The sequence below is a fragment of the Zingiber officinale genome, chromosome 3A (assembly GCF_018446385.1).
Source record: "Zingiber officinale cultivar Zhangliang chromosome 3A, Zo_v1.1, whole genome shotgun sequence".
Classification (NCBI taxonomy): Eukaryota; Viridiplantae; Streptophyta; class Magnoliopsida; order Zingiberales; family Zingiberaceae; genus Zingiber; species Zingiber officinale.
This window is the reverse complement of record NC_055990.1, coordinates 1,705,293-1,732,991: the sequence shown is the minus strand read 5'-3', so window position 1 is coordinate 1,732,991 and position 27,699 is coordinate 1,705,293. Positions and strand designations below refer to the sequence as shown.

The 27,699-nt window shown below is 38.6% G+C and overlaps 4 protein-coding genes across 6 annotated transcripts; 3 read left to right on the top strand and 1 right to left on the bottom strand.

Annotated features, from left to right (window-relative positions):
* Positions 1-4,444: 4,444 nt before the first annotated feature.
* LOC122050971 (putative pentatricopeptide repeat-containing protein At1g74580) lies at positions 4,445-8,929 on the top strand. Of its 3 annotated transcripts, none has more exons than XR_006131286.1 (3): positions 4,445-4,720; positions 5,243-7,883; positions 8,538-8,929. XR_006131286.1 is itself a non-coding variant. In XM_042611852.1 (2 exons), the coding sequence occupies exon 2, from the start codon at positions 5,323-5,325 to the stop codon at positions 7,612-7,614; it is 2,292 nt and encodes a 763-aa protein (XP_042467786.1). In that variant the 5' UTR covers positions 4,445-4,720; positions 5,243-5,322; the 3' UTR covers positions 7,615-8,929. The 3 variants fall into 3 exon arrangements, 1 of the variants encoding a protein (XP_042467786.1); XR_006131285.1 differs by having other exon boundaries at positions 8,404-8,929; XM_042611852.1 differs by having other exon boundaries at positions 5,243-8,929.
* A 623-nt stretch (positions 8,930-9,552) lies between these two features.
* Positions 9,553-13,895, top strand: LOC122050970 (sodium/calcium exchanger NCL1-like). Its single transcript, XM_042611851.1, has 7 exons — positions 9,553-10,040; positions 11,221-11,409; positions 12,131-12,312; positions 12,440-12,585; positions 12,656-12,923; positions 13,009-13,311; positions 13,389-13,895. Exons 1-7 carry the CDS (start codon positions 9,623-9,625, stop codon positions 13,635-13,637), a joined length of 1,755 nt encoding a protein of 584 aa, XP_042467785.1. The 5' UTR covers positions 9,553-9,622; the 3' UTR covers positions 13,638-13,895.
* Positions 13,896-14,922: 1,027 nt separating this feature from the next.
* Positions 14,923-18,738, top strand: LOC122050969. Its single transcript, XM_042611850.1, has 2 exons — positions 14,923-18,452; positions 18,539-18,738. Exon 1 carries the CDS (start codon positions 15,026-15,028, stop codon positions 17,147-17,149), a length of 2,124 nt encoding a protein of 707 aa, XP_042467784.1. The 5' UTR covers positions 14,923-15,025; the 3' UTR covers positions 17,150-18,452; positions 18,539-18,738.
* LOC122053449 (RING-H2 finger protein ATL70-like) lies at positions 17,900-18,418 on the bottom strand. The gene has a single exon (XM_042615500.1). It carries the CDS (start codon positions 18,416-18,418, stop codon positions 17,900-17,902), a length of 519 nt encoding a protein of 172 aa, XP_042471434.1.
* Positions 18,739-27,699: the final 8,961 nt, after the last annotated feature.

The following is a 27,699-nucleotide window of genomic DNA, read 5'->3' as shown; positions in this document are numbered from 1 at the left end:
TTGCTGCCGTTTCATTCTTGTTGAGCGAACCGACTGGCACTGCTCGTACCAAATCAGCCCCCGCCCATCAGTTTTTACCGGAACGACGATGCCACGCTTTTTGCATCGAGCAATGCATGCGTTATAGAAGGGAAGGGAAGAGAATCAGGGATGGATATTTTGTGAGTAAAGGGAGGATGAAAGTGTTGAGTTAGGTGAGGGAATGAGAAGGGGAATGAGGATGGTGATGGACCACGTTGAGAGGTGAAAAGCATGTTGACGGTGCGGACTGACACATGAGGCACGTTTCGTTTGTAGGGGAGGAGGAAGCTGGAACGTCCAAATTCCAAGTCATCAAGGGCGCTTCCGATGCTGCATGCGGCTGTTTGGTGCCCCCACTGTGCAGGGCAGGTGGCGCCAGCCAACAGACAACCATATAGATGGTGGCAGCCATAGGAGCTGCAATCATTGCATCTTCGACATGGAGAGTCCAGTACTTCCTAGCTTTTTTTTTTTCCTCTTTGTGTGTGTTCTCGAATTTTCAAGAAAAATTTTTTGGGCCAAAAAAAAAATTATAGCGACTATTTAGTAGTTTTTTCAATTATAAATAAATACTTAATCATTTTTATAATTATTTAAAAATTAATTTTATGAAATTTAAATAATTTTGATAAATAGTATTTTAAGATAATAGTATTGAGGATTTAAAATTTTAAATTTTAGGATTTAAGATTTACTTATAATTATGTAGCAACTGCTTAATCATTTCTACAACTACATAACAACTATTTAATAGTATCTACTCTGATCCAAAAGTTGAAAAGAAGATTAGCCAGAAAAGATGACTGATATTGACCAAATGAAGACTCCTCATTATCCTTTATGTCACAAGAAGTGTTAACAACCGTGATAGGGAAAAGGTCCCTAGCGCACGCCCTCTAATGCTCAAGTCAGTGATCAAGTCAAGTAAATGAATAGTAGCTAGGAACATGTAAAATTATGTAGCATTGCATACCTACGTCTGTATATGGAGATATCTTTTATAGCATCATTGTTTATATGTGCACGAATCTCAAAGTACCTTCAGAAAATGATAGATCATAAAGATACTCTAATACCTTTCTTAAAATGGACATGCAATCTCTGCATTTTGCAGATAGGAAGATTTTAATATACAGGTTGTATGCAGAATATTCTCTGTCCTCCGTGACACAAAACGTCAAACGAGGAATGTTGAGCTGATGGATCATTAATACGCTATGAGAATGAGTCGGTTGAGTCCCCTCTAGCATACAGTCTGACCTCGCTCTTGGATGGGGTCAGCTCGGCTAAAGAATATTGACCATCCTAAGGACTCACCCTCTGTAAGGACTCAGATCGACCACAATAAGTGGTGGGTCTGCCAAGAAGAGTGGTGGATTGGCCAGAGTAGCAAATCGGGCAGAAAGAGTGGCGGATCGGCTTAGAATAGTGACAAATCTGTTAAGAAGAGTGATGGGTTGACCAGGATGAGTGGCGGATGATCAAGAAGAGTGATGGATCCGCTAGAGTGATGGGTTAACCGGGATGAGTGGCGGATCAACCAAAAAGAGTGAGGAATCAGCTAGCAAGAGTGGTGGATCAATCGAAGTAGCGAATCAACCAAGAAGAGTGGTGAATCGGCCTAGAAGAGTGACAGATCTGTTAGGAAGAGTGGTAGGTCGGCCAAGATGAGTGGTGGATCGACCATGAAGAGTGGCAGATCAGCCAGAGTGGTGGGTCAGCCTGGATGATTAGCGGATCGACCAAGAAGATTGACCGATTGACTAGCAAGAGTGGAGGATCGGCCAAAGTAGCGAATCGACCAAGAAGAGTGGGGGGTCGGGGCAAAAAGAGTGGTAGATTAGCCATAGTGGTAGATCAACCAAGAAGAGTGGTGGATCGCCCTGAGTGACACATCGACTAGAGTGACAAATCGGCTAGAAAGAGTGGAAGGTCGGTCAAGAAGAATGATTGATCATTCAGGATGTCAAATCGACTAGTTTGGTCAATCAGGAAAGATGATCATTGATCTCCTCTGACCTTATCATAATTCATCTACCAATTTAACTTTCGTAGCCCTTATGATCACTCTTCATATTCTCCGGATTATATTCTAAATTTATAATATTTTTAATAAAATTTAAATAATTATTGACCAAATTTATCAAAAGTATTTTTGTATAATAATGTTCCGGAATTAAGATTTTAAAATTTAGAATTTAAAATTTAAACTTTAGCTATAAATATAAATATAAATATAAATATAAATGTATAATGGTTATTTAGTAACTTTTATGACTATAGTAGTTTCTATAACTATTTTAAAATGATTTTGACCCACTATCAAATAATATTTTTGTATAACAATATTTTATGTATAATAATTTTTATTAAAAGAATTAATTTTTTTTATATTGTATGGTAGTAAAAGGTGGAAGAATATGTGAAGGATTTTTTTTTTCTGACTTTACGGACATTCGAACCTTAGGATTAGGGGTGGGATAGGGTCGGGACCTGTCCCGTAACCCCCTTACCCAATACCCGTCCCGATAAGACTTGGGAATTTTTTTTTTCTCCCGATCCCGTACCCGAAAAGTGTCGGGACCCGAATGTTCGGGATCCCGAATATTCGGGATCGGGTAGGGACCCGTAAGAATATCCCGAAAAATATTTTTTTTAAAAAAAAATCTATAGAGACTCAAACAATTTTTTAGTACAATACAAATAAATTAAAACGATTTCGTGGTACTTAACCATTAAAAGCTAAAATATCTTCCTAGGACATCATAAATATATTAAAACTAATAAAAAAAACTAAAACTACTACTTAGTTTATACTTTATACCTAATACAAGAAAATCCAAAAATAAAAATTGTCATGTCAACCATTGTATCAATAATGAATTGATGATATGGTGACCTTAGTCTTAGAAATGCTTGGATTCAACTTACAGAAAAAAAAATCATAAAAATTATTCTTTATATCATTTTATCAGTTTTCATATGCTAAAATAAACTAATTGATTATCTTCTTCAGACATTGCCAATAAATTATTTAGAAACAAAATTATGATGAAGTACGAGAAAAATGAAGAGAAAAAAAAATAAACATAATAGTTAGATGCTTAAAATATAAAAAAAATAATATAAAAAATAATATTTTTAATATAAAAAATAATATTTTTAATATAAAAAATAATATTATAATATAATCGGGTCGGGACGGGATTTCCGTCGGGAGAAAAATAATTCCCGATCCCTTTCCCGATAGTGATCGGGACGGGAAAAATCCCGAACCTTCGGGTCGGGAAAATGTCGGGTCGGGATATTTTCGGGTCGGAAATGGGATGGGATTCGGGAAGGGTCGGGATTTTCGGGAATTTTTCCAACCCTACTTAGGATAATAGTAATTATGTCCCATACTAATTAACTATCTATTTGTTTGTTGTAGTTATTATAGTAATGTTAAAACTAAAATATTCTCAGAAAGTAGTGAGTCCTTTTGATCTCTTTTGACAAAATAATTAAATATATCATAATTAATAAATTATTTTAATTTTAAAATTATCGATTAATTAAATAAAAACTACTATTGATTATTTTAAATATTTTATTTTTAAAAAATAAAATAAAATTTTTAAAAACATTTAAATTTTTTAAAAAATAAGGAATCAAATCCCTTTATAGGATATTGCTCCCTGAGACCCTGATATTTAATAAAGGATGGGAGGGAGCTCCTGCCTTTCTCTCACCACATGGTCCACATCAGAAGATCTGAGAAAAGATCTAAGAAAGAACCATTTCTCTTAATTATTATTAAAAGAAGCCTGGATCAACTGATAAAACATTTTATACCGAAAATCAATTTTATAACTTATTATAATAATAACATATATAAAATATCAACTATAAATTACTAGAAGTTATTCTAAAACTATTATATAGTAGTATTTAGTAATTTTAGTTAAAATCCTAAAATTATTCTAATATTAGTTAAAATAGATTAGATTTAAATTATTTAACAAGGTTTAAATTACTTCAATACTATAATATACTAATTTTATTTAAAATTATGATACATTATAATATTTTTTATCAAAATTATTATTGGAGTAATTTTGAATAAATTAAAATAATTTTAATCAATGAAATTAGAATAATTTTAAAGTTTATGATTTAGAATTTAAAATCGTATTGTTTATATTAGTTTTGATTAAAATGGATGATATAGTAGTTTTGATGAAAATAGTTATAATAATGTTGTAGGATATTTTTTAAATAAAAAATAAGATAAAACACCAGCAATCATTTTTATTTTTTAATAAAAATAACTCGAGTATGCTCCCAAAATCGGGATCATCCAACGGACCGGATCTGTCTTGGTCACAATGGACGGGCTCCATCATTGCTATAATGAATAATCCGACGGGCTCACCTCGCTCGCCATGTTCCATCTGCACAAGCGAAGAGGAGGCGGCGAAACCGACGGCGGTGAAGCTCGAGTGACGGTGGAGTGGAGGAGCTCTAATCAATGTGGCTGTCTCCCTTCTACCCTCTTCGCGTATCCTAACAATCCCTACGCTCTTTTTGTTTCCTTCTCTTCCTCCAGCACGCCGCCTCTTGGTGTTCATTACTTGCCTCGCTCGGGGGAAACTTCTTCATGTTCTTATTCGTTTCTTCTTGTTGCACTTTGGTGTGGTGATTTCCTGCTATTTCAGAAGTAAGTTCCTGGGCAAGTAGATGATGGTTTCGTGCTTTACTGTTTAGTTCGTTTGATCGACGTTTGAGTTGGATGCTTAGTTTTTTATTTTCTTTTGTCCTAGCTACGAAATCAAATGAAATCAAATCTGAGGAGAACAAAGACTTCAACTTTTTGGTACTATGCGATTTTTTAGTATACCCTTCAATGTCTCGTGGTGCTATGTGATCTCAATGAATTAGATCAACACTTGTGTCAGTGTGATATAAATTTAGGGTTTTTTTAGTCTTTTGGAGCTATTCCTTATTACTGATCTATACCTAGTCCTGCAAACCGAATATAAGAGGAATTATTTACTCCTCAATTCTAGTCGATGAACCAAATATGCCATGAATGTAATTTCTAGTATCTACTTTTCCCCTGATCGAGAAATACAAATTTTTTCCTTTATGATTTTGCAATTCTCAAATTAGAATAGGAATTTCGAGATTCTTCCAAGGTACTGATATTTGAGTACTCACCTTTGCTGTCCATGCAACTCAGATCTCTGTGATTTCCATTTAAGTTGAAGAATGAGCATATATGTGTCTGGAACTGGTAGCAACTGATATCGGTAGTTTCTGATGAGCCTTCGCACCTTGCTCCCAAAACATGTAGTTGCTGTAATCAAGTACCAAAAGGATCCACTCCGTGCTCTTGAGATGTTCAATTCTGCAGCAAGAGATGATGGCTTCAAGCATAATCTCTTCACCTATAAGTGTATGGTGGACAAGCTTGGATCTCATGGCAAGTTTAAGGCCATGGAGGATATTATCTCCGAAATGAGGATTAACCTTGATAATTCATTGCTTGAAGGCGTATATGTTAGCTCCATGAAGTGCTATGGTAAAAGAGGCATGGTCCAGGATGCGGTCAATACATTTGAGAGGATGGATTTCTATGGTTGTGAGCTGACTGTTGTATCCTACAATACTATTATGAACATCTTGGTCGAATTCATGCACTATGATCAAGCACATAAAGTGTACCTAAGGATGCTTGATAAAGGAATTGTTCCTGACATCTACACTTTTACAATTAGGATAAAGTCATTTTGTAGAACGCAGAGACCGCATGTAGCTTTAAGGCTTTTGAGGAATCTGTCGCATAGAGGATGCCCTGCCAATGCAGTTGCATATTGCACTGTTGTTTCTGGTCTCTACGAGGAGAACTGTCACTGTGAGGCCTGCAATCTGTTTGATGAAATGCTCAGCAGAAAACTATATCCTGATATACTTACATTTAACAAGCTTATCAATGTTCTTTGTCAAAAAGGCGAAGTTGTTGAGAGCTACAAGCTTGTTGCCAAGATTTTGAAGAGGGGCACATCTCTGAACCTGTTCACATACAATATACTGATTCAAGGATTGTGCAAAGACAGCAAGGTATCTGATGCTATTTCCTTGTTCCATCATATTGGTGATGATTTGGCTCCAGATGTGGTCTCCTATAATACACTTATCTCTGGTTTATGCAAACATTCTAAATTAGTTGAAGCAGTGCACTATCTTCATAAGATGACAAATGAAGGTTGCATTCCAAATGATTTTACATATAATACCATTATTAATGGATACTGCAAATTAGGTCAGGTTCATGATGCATGCAATCTTCTTAAAGATGCAGAGTTCAAGGGGTTTGTTCCTGACCATGTAACTTACTGCTCTTTGATTAATGGACTCTGTGAGGAAGGCGAGACAGACAGAGCATTTGAATTGTTTGATGAGTCTCAAAGAAAGGGGTTGAAGCCTAATACTGAGATATATAATTCACTAATCAAAGGGCTTTCTCAACAAGGCCTTATATTGCAAGCATTGGATGTCATGAATGATGAGATGATAGAAAATGGTTTCAATCCCGATATATGTACATATAACATTATCATAAATGGCTTATGCAAGATGGGGAATGTTTCTTATGCTTGTATTGTTCTCAATGATGCTATAGCAAAACGCTACCTTCCTGATGTTTTTACTTTCAACACATTAATTGATGGCTATTGCAAGCAACTGAAGCTGGATCAAGCTTTGGAAATTGTTGACAGAATGTGGACCCATGGTCTTGTACCAGATGTTATCACATATAATTCTGTTCTGAATGGCCTTTGCAAAGCTGGGAAAACCACTGATGTAATTGAAACTTTCTCAGGGATGGGAAAGAGAGGATGTCGTCCAAATGTAATCACATACAATATACTCATAGAAAACCTTTGCAAGGCCAATAAAATACAAGAAGCATCTGAATTGCTTGTGAAGATGGTAAATGAAGGATTAACTCCAGACACCATCAGTTTTAGCACATTGATTCATGGATTCTGCAGGAACAGTGATCTTGATGGAGCCTATGACCTCTTCAAAAAATTGGAGGACCGGTTCTTTCCAACAACTGATACATATAACATTATGATTGGTGCATTTTCTGAGAAGCTGAATATTCATATGGCTGTGAAAATTTTTAATGAGATGATAAGCAAAGGGTTGCTGCCAAATGGATATACTTATCGTGTTCTAGTCAATGGATTTTGCAAGACTGGAAATATTGACTTTGCTTACAAATATCTTACTGACATGCTTAATAAAGGATTTGTTCCAACAATGGCAACATTTGGACAGGTCATAAACTGCCTTTCTGTAAAACACAGGGCTTATGAAGCTGTTGGTCTCATTTACACTATGGTCAGCAAAGGTGTAGTTCCAGAGGTCGTCCATACCATACTCAGTACTGATAAGAGGGAGATAGCAGCGCCAAAGATCCTGGTGGAGGAACTTCTGAAGAAGGGTCACATTACTTATTATGCATATGAACTTCTTTATGATGGGATTAGAGATAAGAAACTATCAAGAAGAAGGGGCAAGATGAAACTTGTAAAAACATAAGCTCTGACCTTCCGAAGAACTGATATATACACTATTGGAATTGCTATCGTGAAGTTGACATCTTCACATAATAACCAATAGACTATTCACAAGAAAAAGAAAACAAGAGATCAACTTGCAAGATGCAACACTGCAATATCAGTACTGCAGAAAGCAAATTTTTGGGAATGCAAACCTTCTTTGATGCAATTAATTGAATCAAGATGCTGTTACAGTGTGTTATCCATCGGTCCCATTGGTGCTCACTCAGATTGCAGTTAATCAAGGAGGTAATCTCGATAATCTATTTACTCTAAGCCTCTAAATTTGTAATGCTACTTCCATAGCACTGATTTCTTATTAACAATTACAATTACTCCATGCTTCTGTTATAATTATGTTGATTCAAGTCATGGTGGAAATTTGGTTAGCAAATGCACAAATACTGAATAACTATCTAAGCTATATTGAACATGTCGTGTACTCTTCAGAAATTTAGTGAAATTATGATAAATATGTCATATTTTATGCTGAAAACAATCAAACTATGTACTTCCATTTACTCCTATTCTTTGACTATTTTTTTTAATAATGATTGGCTCTCACGCTACTGCACTGTACATTTATTTACAGAATTATTATGTGATTATTTCTCCTTAATGGATCTTGTTTATTTATAATCTTGACTGTTAAGGCTAAATTACGGATCTTTAGCAAGTTGAAGCATCATTACATTTTAACAAGTTGATGGTGCTAACCAGTACTTTTTTTCCTGAGGCTACTTATTACTAATGGCTCCTACAAGTGCAGGCGGGGACTTTGCGGACCAGAGGATGGACCGTAAAGGGTGATTGGTTGTCGATATTGCTGCTTACTCTATAAACTACACTTTTAGTGCATAATACGTGTGCTCTTCCACGAAATTTTGATGCTTGTTATTTCAGCCGTCTTTGCTAGGATTCATGTAGAGGGCCCATAGAAGCGGCTTGGAATGAGCAGAGAAGCATGCCAAGAAATTCAAGCTGCTGGAATCGTTTTGATGCAAACATATTCTGGATATAATCCAAGTGTCGGTGCAACCGAATCAACCATGATAGAAGACCAGAGCTAAATTTGCACAGTAAAGTGAGGAATATTATCACTCACTTGTTTTCATCGTGCTCGGAGTACATGCAGTTCTATTTCCAATTCAAAGGGTCGACACTTCAATCGCCCATTTCACTCATAGCTGACACTTCAATTGCCCATTTCACTCATAGCTACAAAATACATTGTACACGATACGCATAAGAGCGGCTTGCAAGCATTCATACATCGGTATGCTTTGAAACCTTCATCTCGTGTGTTCCTGCATAATTTGTTATCTATAAGCTTGTGCATATGACCCTGGTTGCAAGGTAAGCGAAAATAAGCACAGGAGCTCGTGCGATTACAGGTACCAGAGGTATCTTTTGAAATGAAGCTCACATGCCCTCTGTGTGTTTGTAGAAATGCTAAAGACAGGATTTTTGCCATGCTTGGCATGGCCCAGGAGCAGGCCGTGTCTGGTTCAGCCTGTGGGTCGAGCTGTCCCTACCTGGCTCCACCCGAGGAATATTTAAATCAATCAGGCCATGTCGGGCGCAACTTAGCCTAGGTTTAGTTTGGTCAGGTCGCAAACCGTCTGACTTGATCCACATCTCTAACCGATCTAGTCGGCATACGCATTTTTCCTCCTAGCCGCGTTAAACCAGCGTCCCAGACGAGTATGCGGGAAAGCGTGGATGTGTTTGTCAAATTGCCAAGTGGCCTATCAACCCAACACGCACCAAACTGCGCTCCCATAAATTATAAGGAAACAAATGGGACAATAAATATAATAAATATCGTGGGCTTTTCTGGAAAGTTCCCCTTGAATAGGATAAAATGGAAAGATCTGTCCTGGCTCGAATTACCACTATAAAAGGGCACAGCGAGGCGTTAACTCTCCTTCCACTTTTCCTCCTCCTCCTCCTCTTCCTCGGCGTCGATTCAGTGGCAGCAGGACCCGATGCGGTCGCCTCAGCTCCTCCTCTTCCTGCTCCTCGGTCTCTCCCCCCTCCTCGCCGTCAGCCGCTCCATCTCGGCGCCGGCTGACGAGGCGGACGCCGATCTGCCGATCTCGGACGGTATCACGTCCCGCTCTTACTCGGATGGCCGAACCCTGATCCTTCCCTCCCTCCGCCGTCCGGAGATCGCGCGTCTTTTCTCCGGGGAGCAGTGCGAGCAGACGTACGGGTTCCTCCCCTGCACCACCACGGTGGTGGGGAACATGTTCCTCATCGTTGTGTACGGGTTCCTGATGTACAAGGCGGCGACGTACCTCTCCTCCGGGAGCGAGCTCCTCCTCGAAATCATGGGCCCGGGTATTGTCGGGGGGCTTTTCCTTCCGATTCTTGGGGCTCTCCCTGACGCAATGCTAATATTAGGTATGTCTTATCTCTTCGCATCGCATGTAGTGAAAATTCTTGTTTCCTTTTCTCTGGAAAAGGGAATTGAGCTTTCTTTCTTTATACATGATAAGGATTGGTTGGTCGCATCAGATCTATCATCTAATGACATTTGTGTTGTATTTTGGAGTTTGTGAAATTTGTTGTGAGAAATTGGCTTCTGATTGTTTTTTTAGATATATTAATGGAGTCGTCGGTCTTGGTTTTGTTCTTCGAGTTTATCGATGCGATCAGATTTAGATTTTAGTGAGGTTGGGGGTTTATTTTATGGAGGATGCGGAAGGACAGGAAAGAAGATGAAGGCCCGGCAAATTTGATAGAAGGAGGAGGACGTCGTTTTCGTTTTGTTTTATTTTATTTTTAACAGCTGACGTACTGCTGACGTGCTTTGACTCGTCTCTTGCGCATTTAGGGCCGTATGATCCGGATTGGACCTCATTTTAGTTTATTCCACAACTGAAAGGGTCGCCGTTCTGTATCACATGCCTTTGAATTTGAATTTTGGACGCTTCCGAACAAATAACAAAATATTTTTGATGATCTAAAACTACAAATATCCAAGTCAACTGGTAGCATCTCAGTAGGTAACAAGCCAATTGGGCCTTTTTATGTCGATGCTCACCTAACAAAACCGTTGAAAACTTCCAATTTTTTTTTTTGTATTGTTCCGGTGGGTATTGTTAATCACTTCCTCAATTTCGTTTTGTAGAAAAAAGTAATGCAAAGTAAAGAAAATTCAATTGACAGATGGTTTCATTTGAAAATCAAATTTTCATTATTTCATCTATTCTTTTAGTAATATCTAATTCTTTTTGGAAGAATGCGTGAGAATCCTTCTATTTATTCTCAACTTATAATATACATTAGAGGGGTTGCTTAGTTGCCCATAGTTCTACACATTCTTGTGATTAGGTGACGAAGCATATTGTGGTAATAGATATGTTAGTTGTTTTGAATTGGGAATGTGAATAAATTACACTCATATCACCTTGTGTTAAATTGATTTTACATCTCTTAGGTAAGCAAGCAATTATTTATGATTTATCCTAAGAAATTGTATAATTCAGTTTACAGAATTGAACAGAACAAAGTTTTTTTTAGCATTTCTATTAGTTATTTTGATGCCTATTCTAACCATAAATTTAATAATTTTCTCCAGTATCTGGGCTATCTGGGAGTAAAGAAACTGCTCAAAATCAGGTGTTGATTGGAATGGGTTTACTTGCTGGATCGACTGTGATGCTGCTTACAGTACTATGGGGATCTTGTATTATTGTGGGAAAGACTGATCTTTCAGAGAATTTAACCTCAATTGATTCACAAGATACACATCTATTCAGTCTATTTGGTGAGTAGAGTTTAATAACTAAAGAATGTCATTATTCTGAACGGCCTCAATTTCCTTGTTTTTCCCGAAGCTGAAATAATCTAGTTTGTTAAATATTATATTACTCAATTGTATTAAACTTTCAGAAATTTAGAGTTGATGGCATTAACTAAAGCTTTTAGTATGTCTACCATTTTTGTAACCTTGTTTTCTTGTTTCTTCTGTAACCTTTCAATGTAGTGATAAAACCTTCAAACATTTCAAATGTTTCAAAGATTGGAACTTGTAACTTATGAACAAGGTCAACTAAACTCACCAGCTAGACCAGCATGACTTCCTTCCCATCCTTTCTAGTACATGAAACATAACTTAGGGTATAACAAAGTTAAGGCAACTTCTAATTGTTAAATGTACAGTTGCATTATCAGGCATTTGCAAGACATGATTAGGAACCCATTCTAACATTGCAAAAGTTGAGCTAGTCTATCCTTGCATGTGACTCTTATCTGTCTTCAGTTTCTTCACTTCCCTAACTTATGAACAAGGTCAACTAGATCGATCGGCTAGACCAGCATGATTTGCTGCTCATCCTTACTAACATTATAAATTTGCTGTTATAAACTGTCCTAATTTAATATTGAATTCATGTAAAAAAATGGTTAATCATCATATGGGCATTAACTTTCAACAATTTGTTTATTATCGAATCTGCTGGGTGATTGTCCTTTTTGTATATTTTAAGGTTCTGGTGTTTCCACTGATATTCAAACAAGCTATGCAGCAAGAATCATGGCAATATCTATCATCCCATTTGTGTTAGTGCAACTGCCACGAGTTTTCAATTTTCCCTCTGGACAGCGTCTAGCTGTTTTGATTTCTCTTATTGTTGCAGTTGCGCTCTTGGTTTCATATTGTGTCTATCAGGTAACATTTTTCTTTCCATAATGATTTCAGTTATAATAATTGATTTTTCTTTCCATAATGATTTCAGTTACCATCTGAGAAACTGACCTTTGATTCTTTTTTTTTTTTTTTCTGTATCATGAATCAGATATTTCAACCTTGGATTCAGAGGAGAAGATTAGCTTATGCAAAGCACAAGCATGTAATATCAGGAATTCTAAGACATGCTCAGATGCAAGCCCTCGGACGACTCATGGATAAGGAGGGAACACCTGACCCAGATGTTCTTAAAATGTAGGTATCTATATCTTACTGACTAATTGTAAGATGTTTACTGGTTTTTAGTTAGTCTGTTGGTTTACAGGTTGTTCCATAAACTAGATGAGAATTCAGATGGATCACTATCACATGCTGAGTTAAGAGCTCTGATCATAGGTCTCCAAATTGATGAAATAAATTTGGATATGGATGATGCTGTTAAAAAAATCATGGATGATTTTGATACGTCACGAAATTCAACAATCGAAGAACAAGAGTTTGTTGTGGGAATCTCAAAATGGCTTACCGAGGCCAGACATTATGTTGGAAATACTAGTTCTTACTCAAAAAAATTCATGGACGAGTTTCACTCGGTAAATTTGTGTTCCCTAAGCTACCTTAACTTACAATAATACTATGCGAACCGGATGATGAAATATAACTTTATAATTTATGCAGAAAACAAGGGAGGATCACGACACATTGATTGATCAGAGTGATGAAGTTGTAGAAAGCGTTGATAAACCCGGTTTGACAATTTTCAAAGCCATCTTACTCTTGCTCCTTGGAACTCTTCTTGCTGCAATTTTTGCTGACCCACTCGTGGATGCTGTCGACAACTTCTCTCTCGCTACAAGCATACCTTCATTCTTCATATCGTTCATTGCCATGCCTTTGGCTACCAACTCCAGTGAGGCTGTCTCTTCAATCATTTTTGCCCGCCGAAAAAAGCAAAGAACTTCTTCACTCACTTTCTCAGAGGTTTGTTTCCTGACTCAAATTATCTCGCTTCTCCTTTTGTTAGTTTGCAACTTATAACCCAAAATTTTTTTGTACAGATCTATGGAGGAGTGACTATGAACAACACACTTTGCTTGGCTGTCTTCTTGGCTCTAGTTTACTTTAGAGGCCTAACATGGGACTTCTCTGCTGAAGTTTTGATCATTTTGATTGTCTGTGTGGTGATGGGCCTCTTCGCCAGTTTCCGGACGACCTTTGCTCTGTGGACTTGCTTTGTCGCGTTCTTGCTCTACCCCTTCTCATTGGGACTTGTATATCTGCTCGACTTTGTCTTCGGGTGGTCATAGTCTGGTCATAATCCTTTTGGACGAAGAAGCTTTTGTGAGATATTTCTACCCTGTTCTTTGCAATTTAACATCGCGAGTGCTACATCGGCCTGTGTGGTTTAAATTTCGTATAGCTTTTGGAATTGTGTGATTTTGAAAGTGTATGGTCTGAAGGATATTGTCATCAATTGCGAGCCCTAATCCAGTTCTTCCAAATATTAGTGGTTGTCACAAGTCAGTTTGGTTAACCAATACATTACAATACTTGATCAACTAGCACATCAGGTCTACTCTCCTTCCCTCAGCTTCTTCTCTCCTCAGGCCTCCTTGAAACCTTATTATATCCCATAATTTGGATGATTCTCTTCTTATCAAATGATTCATGATGCTCCATTTACCAACTAAACGCAGGCTTAATCGTGTCAATTTGACATTATTTTACTTCCTAATTAATTTAAATTGCGTACCAAATTTGAATCACATGCTTGATTTGAACATCAGAGATTCTTCCTAATTAATTTATATTAAATTAGAACAATTTTGACTAAGAAAAGAATGTTTTATATATCAATATTCTATGTGCAATGATTTTGATTAAGTAAGATTAATTTTATTTTACATTATAATACTTTTAGTCAAAATTGCTATATTTTTGGAATAAAAAATAAGATGAAGTATTATTTTGATATTTAAAAAATAATAATAATGATGATGATGAAGGTTGTTCTTTTGATTTTTAGCTAATATTTATAAACGAGTCTCAAATAACTATAACACGTCATAATTTTTTTTGTAGATTCTTTTACCATTTTTAGAACTCAATCATTTTTTAGATTTTTAGCATGTTAGTGATAAATTTAGCTAGTATTTTAATACTCATTAAAAATTTACAAAGTATTATTCCTAAATCAGGATTCAATTATATTAAGTAAGTCATAATAAATTATATAATCCTTATAAACAACATCATAAATCTTAATTTTCTAAACTTTTTTATACTAAATTTTATCACAAATTAGTTTCATTATACTTCAAAATTTTTAATATCTTTTACAACAGATTTGCAATGTTATTTTTTTTTGTATTTATAATTAAGCATCAAAATTAGCTATACAATTTTTATAGAATTAATGTCATGTTTCCTTAATTATTTTTTTTTTTAAAAAAAATGCTTCTCAATTTTTTCTTATTAGTAAAGAAGGGTCTCGATCAAACAACTTTTTAGGAATAAAAGAAAAATACTCCAAAACGTCTTTTTATCAGATATAATTAAAAATTGCTTGTAAAGATTTTCTATAAAAGGAAAAGATATGTGATGCGAAACGACGAAAACGCAGAAGGCAGCTCTCAAACCCTCGCCCTCGTCTTCTTCTTCAATGGCGGATGCCCGATCTTAGCCGACCAACCCCATGCTCCTCCCACATCTCCCTCTTGACCTTCCCTCTTCGCCCCACGATAACTCACGCCCGCCTCCACCGCTTACGCCCGCGGCGGCGGCGGCGGCGGCGGCGGAAGCAAGGCGTGATCCTGAAGCCGCCTCAGAAGAAGACGCAACCGTTTCCCCAACCCCCGACGTCGTCATCCCCGATCTCCGTGAGGAGCCACCAGCACCACCTCCCCGATCGCCGGAGCTCCGCCGCGATTCCTCCTTCAATCACAAAAAGCCTCCTTCCGCCAAGCAGAAGTTGGCGCTACGCACCGCCTCTTTCCGCCCAGTTCCTTTCTCCCCTGATGACGCGCTAGCCACCCTCAATATCGCGGCCCACGAGACCCTCTTCCGCGCCCTCGGCCTCTGGGACTTTGCTCGTCTCCCATTGGACCGCGGCATCCGTTCCGACCTGCTCGTACCCCTCATCGCCAACTATGAACCCACAAAACGCCGCAGCTTCGTCGGTGACCTACGCGTCTCGATCAGCCGTCCGGACCTCGCGCGCGCTCTGATGCTCCCCGTCACGAAGGATAAGTCTGGCTGCCCTGAGCCTCGCGCTGAGGACAACATCCACGATTTGTTCTCCAGGGAGGACTCGATTTCCGCCGTTGTGGACTTCATGTCGGTCTTCTTGCTTTTCCAATTCCAGGATGATGCATGCATATGGCCCACTGAGGTTGTTACAGCGCACCGGATGGTGAAGGAAGGGCTGCTGCACAAGGTCGACTGGGCTGGGTTGTTGTGGATGTTTGTGGAGAAGGAATTGCTCGACGTCCCCAACTCAGGGGTTTACCACTATGCCTCGCACCTCCAGTGCTTGATAAAATACCAACAGCCGAGATTGTTTTTGGAATCTGAATGTAAGATTGAGCCTACTCCTGAGGTTGAGTGTGAAGTTGAGAACTCCACGGATGTAGAAATGGAAGAAGACGATGATGCCGAAGATGCCACTGAGTATGCTGCTTCAAGGGCTAGAAGCTCAGATGATTTTGGTGTTTCCATTGAAGAGAAGTGTGTGCCTGTGTTATCTTCAGAACTGGGAGGTGATTCTGATATGGCAGATAGCTTTGAACAGTTCAAGGAGGGAAAGAAGCAGCATATAGAGGTGGAAAACAATGGAGGTACAGAACATTGTTTGAAGCTTTGCAATTCACATGGGACGAGAAATATGGAGTTTGAGAATCTATGTATTGGAGATGGGGATGGTTGGAAAGAAGAGGACTTTGGCGAAGAGTTCTCAGGAAAATATGATTTCTTGGATAGGATGGGTTCATTTGATAGGCTAACATCAACTGACCTGGTTGTGGATCAAGATGGCGTATTTTTGATGATGAGTGATGGGCATAAGACCATGCCTCTAGACCATGAGAATGATAGAGCTTATTTTTCTGCTGATAATGGAAAAAGAAAGATTTGTGAGATAGACGACGAAGAAGAAGATGAGGAGGATGAAGAAACACAGGCAAGGGAGCAGAGTTATCAACAAAAAAGGCCGAGGAGCAGCACAGTTTGGGAGAGTCCCCCATCAGGATTTGATTCTATCATGGAGCAAACCCAATTGTATGCGGGAAAAGCTATACTGCTTTCTGCAGAAAAAAAGAAAGCATGCATCAATACCCAGTTACAGTTGCAGTATTTGAATGAGATTCTTCAGCAGAAGGATAGGGTCATTCAGTCCTTGGAGAAGACAAGGGTGGAGGAGCAACAGAAGTGGCGCATGGAGGCTTGTCGTTATGAGCAAGAGATCTATTTGTTAGGTAACTTGATGATTGGTTGTAGGAGGGCATTGAATGAATCACGTAGAGCTTTTACAGAATATAGAAAGAAGTACCCACAGGGCGAAGAGCCTCTCTACAAGGATGTTATCGGTTCTGGTGGTTTGGTTCTCAGCACAAATGAGTTGGAGAGGCGACGTTTGGGGAAACAGAACGAACTTCGTTGTGCCACAATGAACATAGTTAATAGTTTTGAGAAGGAATGGATGCTTAAGCTTGAACGTTCTGCCTCATCACTTCTGACTCTGTGCAGGCGGATCATGGAACTTCAAGTAGAGATCAAACTTTTGAAGGAAAGGTTTGAAAAATCAGTGACATCAGCTGCTTAAATACTCGCAGAGACGAAGCTTCCAATCCAATTGCCTCATTTTATCCATTTACGGTTATTACTATCTATATGGTTTAGTAGTTTTGCAACTTTTTAGACGTTTGATTATGCGATTCTAAGTTAATCTGACAGATCATATACCTCATACCTGAACAAAGTGATGGCTTCTTTTGTACATGTTTTTAAAGATGTTTTGGTGCACAATTTGATCTAACTTTGCTTAAAGATAGCATCTATGTCATATAAAATAGTTCGTTTATGAACTTTTGGGAGACGGTCAGCACCCAGCTAGATGTCTTTATGATAGAACCATATAGATACTTGTACATTAAATCTGCAACATATAAAGAACTGTTATGCTCTTGATATTTGTTAGCTCTTGATAGGTGCTCAATTTGGATTATACAAGTAGAAGTCTGTCCCAGATATTAATTTGCGCGGCAAACATTTTCGATGTGGATCTCTTCAAGTTCATGTCAGGCCTGCACTGTGAGTCAATAGCTAAGAATTTAAACGAAGATACCATTTGTTTGCAACTCGATTCTAAAGAGCTTGTTCCTATCTTGTTCAAAGTTTAGTTTGTGCAATTTAGCATACAAAATGTAAGTAAACATAAATAAAAACATTTCAAAAGGGCAAAAACTTGCACTTCGGAATACTTGCGAGTCTCCATATGATTTGGCTTTCAATTTAGTTTCTTTACTTCGCTACATTGGCAACTAATCTTGGACTAGCAGACAATCTTAGCAACTCAAACAGCTAAACTTGGTGAGTTCTGGATGAGCACCGGCGAAGGTGATGGATCCTCTGCCATCTCTGTCAAATCCACCGCTAGGGCTTTCACATTCGTTCGGCAAAGCGGGCACGTTGGGTTTGAGAACAACCACAAATCCACACACTCAACATGAAACAAATGATTGCAGACCAGCAACTGCCTCACCATCTCCCCCTCCGCCACAGGGCTCAGACACACTGCACAGTTCGGAACCACTGCTGGTGAGCCCAAGGAATTCATGGCAGTGGTGGGGCTTTTGTAGGTGAAGGTGGGGATGAGGGCGATCTCTACCTTGCTGAGTCCAGCATGCGAAGGTAGCGGTGTACCGTGATGGTGCTGGTGATTCCGGTGGGGGATGACGAGTGGGATGGCGATGTGGTGGTGGCGCTTGCTGCAGATGATGCAGACAGCGACCAAGAAAAGAATGCCAATGCCAATGAAGATGGAGATGGTCGTGATCTGGTCCTTATGCTGTTGCTCAGCATCTGTGGGCATGGTTGCATTCCAGACACTAAAGTGTTTATAGTTGGTGAGTGTTTATAGTTTAAAGGCCAGAAAATTCCCTCTTTTTTCTCTGTTTTGATCCCTTCCACTAAAGTATTTCTATTTATCTAGCTTGTTTACGTAGCATTTGCGGCAAATCATGGTGGAATTATTTGTTATTTTATTTGACGACGTAGCCAACTTATGTGAAATATCAGAAGAAGACACTAGCAATGCTGTCTTCAAAGTTTCCAGGTCAAATCCTTTCCTTATGTAGGATTGAATATATAATCTTTTAGAAAATGGAAACTTCACTGATTTTTTACTTCAAACTTGTGCAACATTAAAATTTCGGTAACCTTATGCAAAATATCGGCTGGCGCCCGCACGGCTGATCTCATAGATATCTATAGAGAAGTAAATTAGAAAAGTGAGTAGGCCATTATGTTGGAGGTATTTTATGCCGATTTTAACAGGAATCGATCCTTGTTCAATTATCTAGCTCCTCTTTTATAACATTGAATTACGAAACACTTTAAAAAAAGACAGGTCATAAAGTGATTTTAATATCTTTCCTAAAATGAACCCGCAAATCTTTATGATTGGACAAACTGAAAATTTCTAAAGTGCGATTTGCTTGTAGAATATCCCTTGTCCTTTGTGGCGCAAAAGGTCAAAAACAAACATATTAATTTATTAGGTTGTGGGACTTGTCATAAGTTACTTTGACCAACTAATCACATCATCGATATAATCCGACCAACTGTGACTCCTGAGGAGTTCTCGGTTCATGTTTAAGTGCTTGGTTAGTGACACAATTGTCACTCAACTTCTTTACTCTTTACTCAAATTATACTTGACCAAGTGTCTAGTATGTCCAATCGGATCCTACATCTGATCGGCAGGAGCACTCAGTCGGGATAATAGGTGCTTGACTACATACTTCATTGTTGATTATGAACTCAGATTTTGAGGTTGTCCTGACCGGAGGATCTGATCGGACATACCCTTGGTTTAACACTCGCGGTCTGCCTAGCATGGAGGTTCGGTCAAACTTACTCTTGTTCTAAATGATGTTGTCCATCCCTTGACCTTGACCTTGACTTTCACGTCACCCGACCTCGTAAATTTTAACCCCCGTCAAAGGGGTCCACCTTAAACACGATATTGATACCATTATCATGTTTTTTGTTTGGCAACACATCTGATGCCATTAAACCCGCAGTTGCAAGCTTCAAATAACTAATGCTCTATCCCAGATCTCTCGTGTCTACTCGACTTGCAGCTTGATTCGAAAAAGCTTGTTCCTAACTTGTTCAAAGTTTACTTTGTGCAATTTAGCATACAAATTGTAAGTAAACATGTATAAAAACATCTCAAATGGGCAAAAAAGCTTACACTTAGGAATCTCCATATGATTTGGCTTTCAATTTAGTTTCTTTACTAAGCTACATTGGCAACTAATCTTGGACTAGCAGACAATCTTAGCAACTCAAACAGCTAAACTTGGTGAGTTCTGGATGAGCACCGGCGAAGGCAATGTATCCTCTGCCTTCTCTGGCAGATCCGCCGCCGGTGCTTTAGCATTCGTTCGGCAAAGCGGGCACGTGGGGTTTGAGAACAACCACATATCCACACACTCAACATGAAACAAATGGTTGCAGGCCAGCAACTGCCTCACCATCTCCCCATCCGCCACAGGGCTCAGACACACTGCACAGTTCGGAACCACCGCCGCCGGTGAGCCCGAGGAATTCATGGCCGTGGTGGGGCTTTTGTAGGTGAAGGTGGGGATGAGGGCAATCTCGACCTTGGTGAGTCCAGCATGCAAAGTTAGTGGTATATCGTGGTGCTGTTGGGGATCGCGGCGGGGGACGATGGGTGGGATGGCGATGCGGGGGTGGTGCTTGCTGCAGATGACGCAGACAGCGAGCAAGAGAAGAATGCCGATGGCAAAGAAAACAGAGATGCTCATGATCTCGTCCCTATGCTGTTGCTCTGCATCTGTGGACATGGTTGCAGTCCAGACTATCAGATGCATAGCCATTTGTTGGTTCACTTCAACGTGCCTCGAGAACTAGTCGGTGTTTATAGTTCAAAGGCCAGAAAATCCCTTCTTTTTTCTCTGTTTTGATCCCTTCCACTAAAAAAAATTATATTCATGTAGCTTGTTTACGTAGCATTAGGGGCAAAGCGTGGTGGAAAATTTTGTTATTTTATTTGACAACGTAGCCAACTCATGTGAAATATCAGAAGAAGACATTAGCAATTTTATCTGCAAAGTTTGCAGGTCAAATCCCTTGAGTAGACACGGATGGTTCATGCAAGTCCTCCCCAAACTTCTCACCGCACCACATCCCCCCCCCCTCCTCTCTCTCTCTCTCTCTCTCTCTCTCTCTCATATGACGCTTCTATTCTCTTCTTTTTATTTTTTATTTAATTTTATTTTTTTAATTAATTTTGTTTAAAAATAGCTCAGGTTTCTAATTTTATTTTTTAATTCATTCAATTTATTATTTTTTATCAATACGATATTTTTTTTTAATTTTATTTAATTTTTATTTAATTTCATTTTTAATCAATTTTATTTATTATTTTTTATCAATATTTTATTTTTAAATTTAATTTTATATAGTTTTATTTTTTATAAATTTTATTTATTATTTTTTTCATAATACATATATTTTTTAAAAATTTATTTTTGAAAAATTTTATTTTATTTTGTTGATTTTATTTATTTTTATCAATTTTTTATGGGTTTTATTTTCTTGAATAATTTTTTTATATGTTTATAATTTTTTGTTTATTTTTAGTTATAAATTTTAGGAGTTATTATTTGTAAATATTTTTAAAAATATAAAAATATGGATCAAAATAAAAATTATATATTCAAAATTAACAAAAATACTAATAATTAATAATGAACATATTCATAATTTTTACCTCCAAATTCTGCTCCCGGCGCGTTTGGTGGTGGTGTACCTATTACTTCGTACCATACATGAACACGTGTCCTATAACGAGTGATCCATCCTTTAACTTCATTCGATGAATATTGTCACCACCACGTTGAAATGGATGGTACAGGTAATGAGGATGTAAGAAAACTTATACGAAGTGATTACCAACATGAACAAGTGAGTAAAACAACTTATACGTTGCAATTTTTCGACACTCTTGGTTTGGTACTGAAGGAGTTTTTAATGACAAGTGAGTAAAACAACTCCTAATATTCTCACCAAATGTATACACTACAAAATTGTACCTTGATGCAATGACAATTCCCAAAGGCATAGAGTCCATCCAATACATATTTGGTACCCACGCTTGAACCAATTCAATAAAAATAATAGATTGATTACCAAATTTCGATATGGATAAAGTTGATCATATAGATCATTAATTTGTTAAATCTCTTCTATAACCTCGAATCGTACTTGAAACCAACCTTCTTCACCATACCCAATTAGTGCAGCTATTGCCTTGAATCCATAATGATCATCAGGTTGAACATCAACAGTGTGAGAAATATAACGCTGCAAAGGCATAGATAATTTCTCAATATAAGTATCATAGATGGGTGGAACTCGGAAGTGATCATGAGTCGTTTGAGTATTGCGAACCTTCGACCCCCTTCCACGTCTTCCTCTCCCTCGAGATATTGCAGTCGGTTGAGAGACCCTAAATCCTGAAGTGGATGCATCTGCAAAAGAAGGTATGCGACGTCCACTTTGCTCATCTCTACCCATAGGTCGACCTCTATGTTCTGTATTATATGAAGGAGCTCGAGTTGTACTTTGAGATGGATCTATCATATCGAAAAACTTGTCTATCATATGCTCTCGCATATGTGGATCTATCCCATCTAATATCTCAACAACGTGGGATGTCCTGTTAGGTTGTGCTCCCTCGTCATTAAACTAATGTACGTGCATCGACAATCTCCTCTAATGAGCGTTGATACTCTGAAGCGAAATTGGAATGGAAAAGTAACGGTAATGTACAAGATCATGCTCACATGACAATCCGTATAGAATTTTGATAGAACAGTTGCATCAAGCGACTAACTGGTGAAATGCTTCCTCGATGCATTTTAGCTTACCAGAAATCAACTTCATTACCTCTAATGAAATCTGACACCTTATTTGACTGAAATGTCATCATGTAAATGTTGATGACGTGGAATGTTGAGAGATCTCTCAAATGACTTCTTAATATCCCTGAACTGAATTCTCAACATCTTATGTATTTTTTCAAAAGATGTATGTAGAGATGCCATGGTATCTCCCAAATATAACTTCAGTCTCGTATGTGCAGATTCTATCCTGTAATAAAAAAAAATGTATTGTGTTTTAATAGTACAATAATGAATAAAATTTAAATAATAAAGTTATAAAGTAATTATACCTTTGATTTGAATTGCTCCCAAGGTGCATATATGTTGTTGGTGTAATATTCCCTAGGTCAAGGTTGATCTGTTTGACTGGGCTTGAAGTGAGTCAAGCTCGAGTCTTGATGATTTGGTTTCGATGTTTGACAATACTTGTAAACAACACATGAACATTGCAGGTGCAATTGTTCATGTGGGGAGATTGTGAAGGAGAGTCAAGTAGGTCAAGATTGACTGGATACTTGACTGAAAATCCTAGTGAGTGAAGCTAGGTGAAAGTCCTGGTGAGTGAAGCCAGACAAAAGAAAATCCTAGTGAGTGAAGCTAGGTGAAAGTCCTGGTGATTGAAGCCAGACAGAAGAAAATCCTAGTGAGTGAAGCTAGGTGAAAGACCTGATGAGTGAAGCTAGGCAGAAGAGAAGTCCTAGTGAGTGAAGCTAGGCAAAAGGGAAGACCTGGTGAGTGAAGCCAGGCAGAAGAAAATCTTAGTGAGTGAAGCTAGGTGAAAGACCTAGTGAGTGAAGCCAGGCAGAAGAGAAGTCTTAGTGAGTGAAGCTAGGCAAAAGGGAAGACCAGGTGAGTGAAGCCAGGCAGAAGAGAAGTCCTAGTGAGTGAAGCTAGACAAAAGGGAAGTCCTGGTGAGTGAAGTCAGGCACGGGGAAATCCAGATGGGCCAAGGTTGACCAGACATCTGGTGAAAGTCCAAGTAGGTCAAAGGAATTGACCGGATACTTGGCACGAGGAAGAAAAGTCCAAGTAGGTCAAGGGAGTGACCGGATACTTGGCACTATGAGGAAAAGTCCAAGTGGGTCAAAGGGATTGACCAGACACTTGGTGAGAAGTCCTAACTGGTCAAGGGTGACCGGATACTAGGTTTTATGTACCAACAAGTCATGATTGACTGGATGTTGGTTTAGGGGCTATGGATTTGCTTTTGGACAAAAACCAAGATCTGGATTGATCAACCGATTGATCCAGCAGATCTCGATTGATCAACCGATTGATCCAGCAGATCTGGATCAATCAGCCGATCGATTGGATCATGCCCAATCGATCAGCTGATCGATCGGGTGAGTTCCCACGAACAGAACCCCTTTGGATCGATCCGTGGATCAATCCAGAGGTCCCAATCGATCAATGGATCGATTGGGAGCTGCTATTTGTGCGCGATAAGCCCTGGATAGATCAACCGATCGATCCAGGCTATTCCAAAGAGCACAGAGGCACTCTGGATCGATCGGTTGATTGATCCAAAGCCTCCCCGATTGATTGGGAGCAATCCAATCGATCGGGATCCGACCGTTGGCGTCATATTTAGCTGCAGGCGAGCGTTTCCTTCAGCAGGGCTTACACAATTCATCTCCGATCTTCACCGGCGACTCCAGAGCTCTCTCTCAAGTTCAGATCGCCAGTTCTTGAAGATTCTTGGAGGTTCTTCCAAGTCAAGAGGCGGATCAAAAGCAAGAAGAGAAGTTAGGGTTAGAGTTTATTGTAAGCTTTTGTTTGTATTTCATATCCTTTCCTTTCTTCTTGTATTGAGAGTTTGTAAAGGCTTCTCCGCCTTCGGTAGTTACCATAGAGGAGTGTGTTTCATAGTAGAGGGTGCGTGAGTGTGTGGATCCTTGGATTAGTCACCTCTTGTGAGGTGAAGACCAAGTAAATCCCTAGAGTTAGCGTTGTGTGTTTGTTTTCTTGCATTTCCGCTGCACATCTTTAAAGAAACAAACAACGCCAACCATGAAGCACACGACGAGTTATTCACCCCCCCCCCCCTCTAGCTACTTTTCGGTCTCAACAAGTGGTGCTTCTGCTTGGAAGCAAGTATTATCTATGCCGAGTCGTCGCCACGTGGAGTTCGGTAATTAGACTTGCCATGTCGCACCAGGGCGCCTAGAAGGGATCCCGGCGCCCGGAGCAGCATTTAAAAGAAGCCCCAAGGGTGGAGCTTCATCAATCAATTTCAGAACTCTTAGATTTCAGAACGACGCTAACGAAGCTCCGACAACGCGCTCTTATCCTTGTAGTTTTCCTTCTGTCGGTATAACTTTGTTTTACTTTTTATTAGCATCTCTTGTACTGTCTTTGTCATTATTATTTCGAATTGCTATTTAATTACCCAACGAAAGTACTCACGGAGTACGGGCCTTCGAGTAGGAGTCGTCACAGGCTTCGAACGAAGTAAAAACACCGTGTTCATTTGTCTATTGTTTTTAATTCCGCCGCGCTTACACTCGTTATTTTTCGAATCGATATTCACCCCCCCCCCCTCTATCGAATTATCACGATCCAAAAAGTGGTATCAGAGCAGGTACCGTTCTGATTTGGTGCAACCACCAATCAGACAGGGGGTGAAATATTAACTTTTATTTTTCGGTTTTCAGTTTTACGCTTAATTCCAATCTGGTATTATTACCTGTTTTGGAAATTTTTTTCATTGCAATTAAATCTAAATTGGTGCAACACCAATTTAGATACTTCTATTATTTTTTCCCGCACTGCTAATCCAAGACCAAGTCTTGGGATATTTTTTTTGTCGTTGTTTACTTATGTGCAGGATGTCTCAACTAGAAGGCTTCAGCACAGTACGTCCTCCCCTATATAACGGGGATGACTTCTCATACTGGAAGAAAAGAATGGAGGTGTACCTAAAGGCGGACTACGATCAATGGTTCAGTGTCATAAAGGTCTACCGAGCTCCAGTCGACAACTCCGGAAATCTACTAGACCCGGAACAGTGGACTCCGGACATGAGGAAAAAGGCGTCGATGGAAAACAAAGCAATCAACACGCTACACTACGGTCTAACACGAGAAGAGCTGAACCGGATTGGACCGCATCAGAACGCTAAAGAATTATGGGACAAACTGATCGAGCTGCACGAAGGAACGAGCGACGCAAAGGTAACAAAAAGAGACTTAATTTTAAATAAAATATTTAATATAAAAATGCAGAAAGCAGAAACGGCAAGTCAACTGCACGTGAGGATCAAGGACATCCTCAACGGACTCTACGCGATAGGCCACCAGATGGAAAACAGAGACTTAATAAGGTACACACTAAATGTTTTTCCACGTAATAGTTTGTGGGCATCGATCGTAGATGCCTACAAAATTTCCAAAAATTTATCTAAATTAAAGTTAGATGAGCTTTTTTGTGAGTTAGAACTACATGAACAAACTAATGTTGGACCCGAGAAAGGTGTTGCTTTATTTGCAGACTCCTCCAAAGAAAAGAAGAGCAAGTCTGAATCTAAAGAAGATTCCGATCTAGATTCTGAAGACGAAGAATACCTGGTGAACTTGGTAAGAAAAATGTTTACCGGGAGAAAAAGGAACTTCAGCAAGAAGGACCTTCAAAAGATCAGTTCTCCCGCGGAACAAAAGAACGTGACTTGCTTCGGATGCAACAAAAAGGGGCACTACAAGAACGAATGCCCAAGACTGAAGCTCGACAAACCGAAGTCGACCAAAAAGAAGGCCCTCAAAGCAACGTGGGGCGACTCCTCCTCAGACGAATCGGAGGTAGAAGAGCAGAAGCACCAGAGCCACCTCGCACTGATGGCCCGCGAAGCTGAAACGGAAGACGAATCGGGAGATGAATCGGAAGACGGGTCCGAACCCTAATCGAGCCACGAGTCCGTACTCGTTTCCGAAGGCCCGGATGAGGTATATTTCAATTTAAACAAAAATTTTTTTAAAATTATTTCCTGCTTAAATAGTAAATTGGTTAAAATAGAAAATGAAAACAAATCACTCCTTGAGGAAAATCAAGACCTCAAGGAACAAATCAAAAATTCAAATCCAATTCAAGATCTAACACTTGAGGAGAATTCATCATTAAAATCAAAAATTAATAAGTTAAAAGAAATGCTAGAAAAATTCACTACAAGATCAAAAAATCTAGACTTAATCCTGAATAATCAAAAGACGTGTTATAATAAAACCGGACTCGGATACAAGTCGAACTCAAATAAATTTTTAAATCATTAATAACTCAATACAAATCAACTAATCAAGCTTGGGTTCCGAAAGCGTGTTTGACCACGCATGTAGGACTTAATCAATATTATATACCTAAAGAAAAAATATATTATATAAACTCGAATAAACCAAATCAAAAACCAAAATACAAACCTAAATCAAAAAATTCAAAATTTAAACATTTTAAAACTCAACAAAATATAAATTATCACCAAGTTAATTATAACTATAAAAGAAATAGACACAAATCTAAAACGAAAATTTAAATTAAAGGCCAATAATTCAGGGGGAGGCTCCAGAATAGCTGGCACCTCCAAAACTAACTTACCCGATAGGGTAACCCAAATAAACTAACCCGGCAGGGTAATTAGGATTAGTTAAAAAGGACCCAGTTTAACTTGAATCATGGTACTGGTTAAATTTTTTGATGATAGTACGTTGGGGAAGCTTGGGCATCGCATGTCTAGAAAGATATGGCTTCAATCTGGTGCATTTGGCCAAGTGGAACCGACCGAATCTACCTTTAAATGGATCCTAACTAGTTAGACCAAGGTTTAGTACTAAGCTCCGTGGATAGGACTATTCGGAAAACCTCGAAAGGTTGGTTACTTCTAATGATGTCCAAGTGACTCACCAAGCTTAGAAGTTTATCTGAAAAATGCCTATTTGTTGAGATCAAAGCTAAACCTGAATCTAACACAAGTTAAACCAAACTCTATAATTAAATCTAATTCATCACACAAAATTATAGGATTCCCTGATTGAAAACTTAGATCGGGTGAGATGACGAAGGATCAAAATTAAATTTCGAATTAAATTAATTAAATTAATTAAATTAAATTTCAAATTAAGTTAATTAAATTAAATTTCGAATTAAATTAGTTAAGTTAAATTTTGAATTAATCAAATTTCGAATTAAATAA

Coding starts and splice junctions, on each gene's coding strand:
- LOC122050971 (XM_042611852.1), top strand. CDS start 5,323: ATGAGCCTTCGCACCTTGCTCCCAAAACATGTAGTTGCTGTAATCAAG.
- LOC122050970 (XM_042611851.1), top strand. CDS start 9,623: ATGCGGTCGCCTCAGCTCCTCCTCTTCCTGCTCCTCGGTCTCTCCCCC. Junction 10,041..11,220: donor TGACGCAATGCTAATATTAG/GTATGTCTTATC, acceptor AATTTTCTCCAG/TATCTGGGCTATCTGGGAGT. Junction 12,586..12,655: donor GACCCAGATGTTCTTAAAAT/GTAGGTATCTAT, acceptor GTTGGTTTACAG/GTTGTTCCATAAACTAGATG.
- LOC122050969 (XM_042611850.1), top strand. CDS start 15,026: ATGCTCCTCCCACATCTCCCTCTTGACCTTCCCTCTTCGCCCCACGAT.
- LOC122053449 (XM_042615500.1), bottom strand. CDS start 18,418: ATGCCCACAGATGCTGAGCAACAGCATAAGGACCAGATCACGACCATC.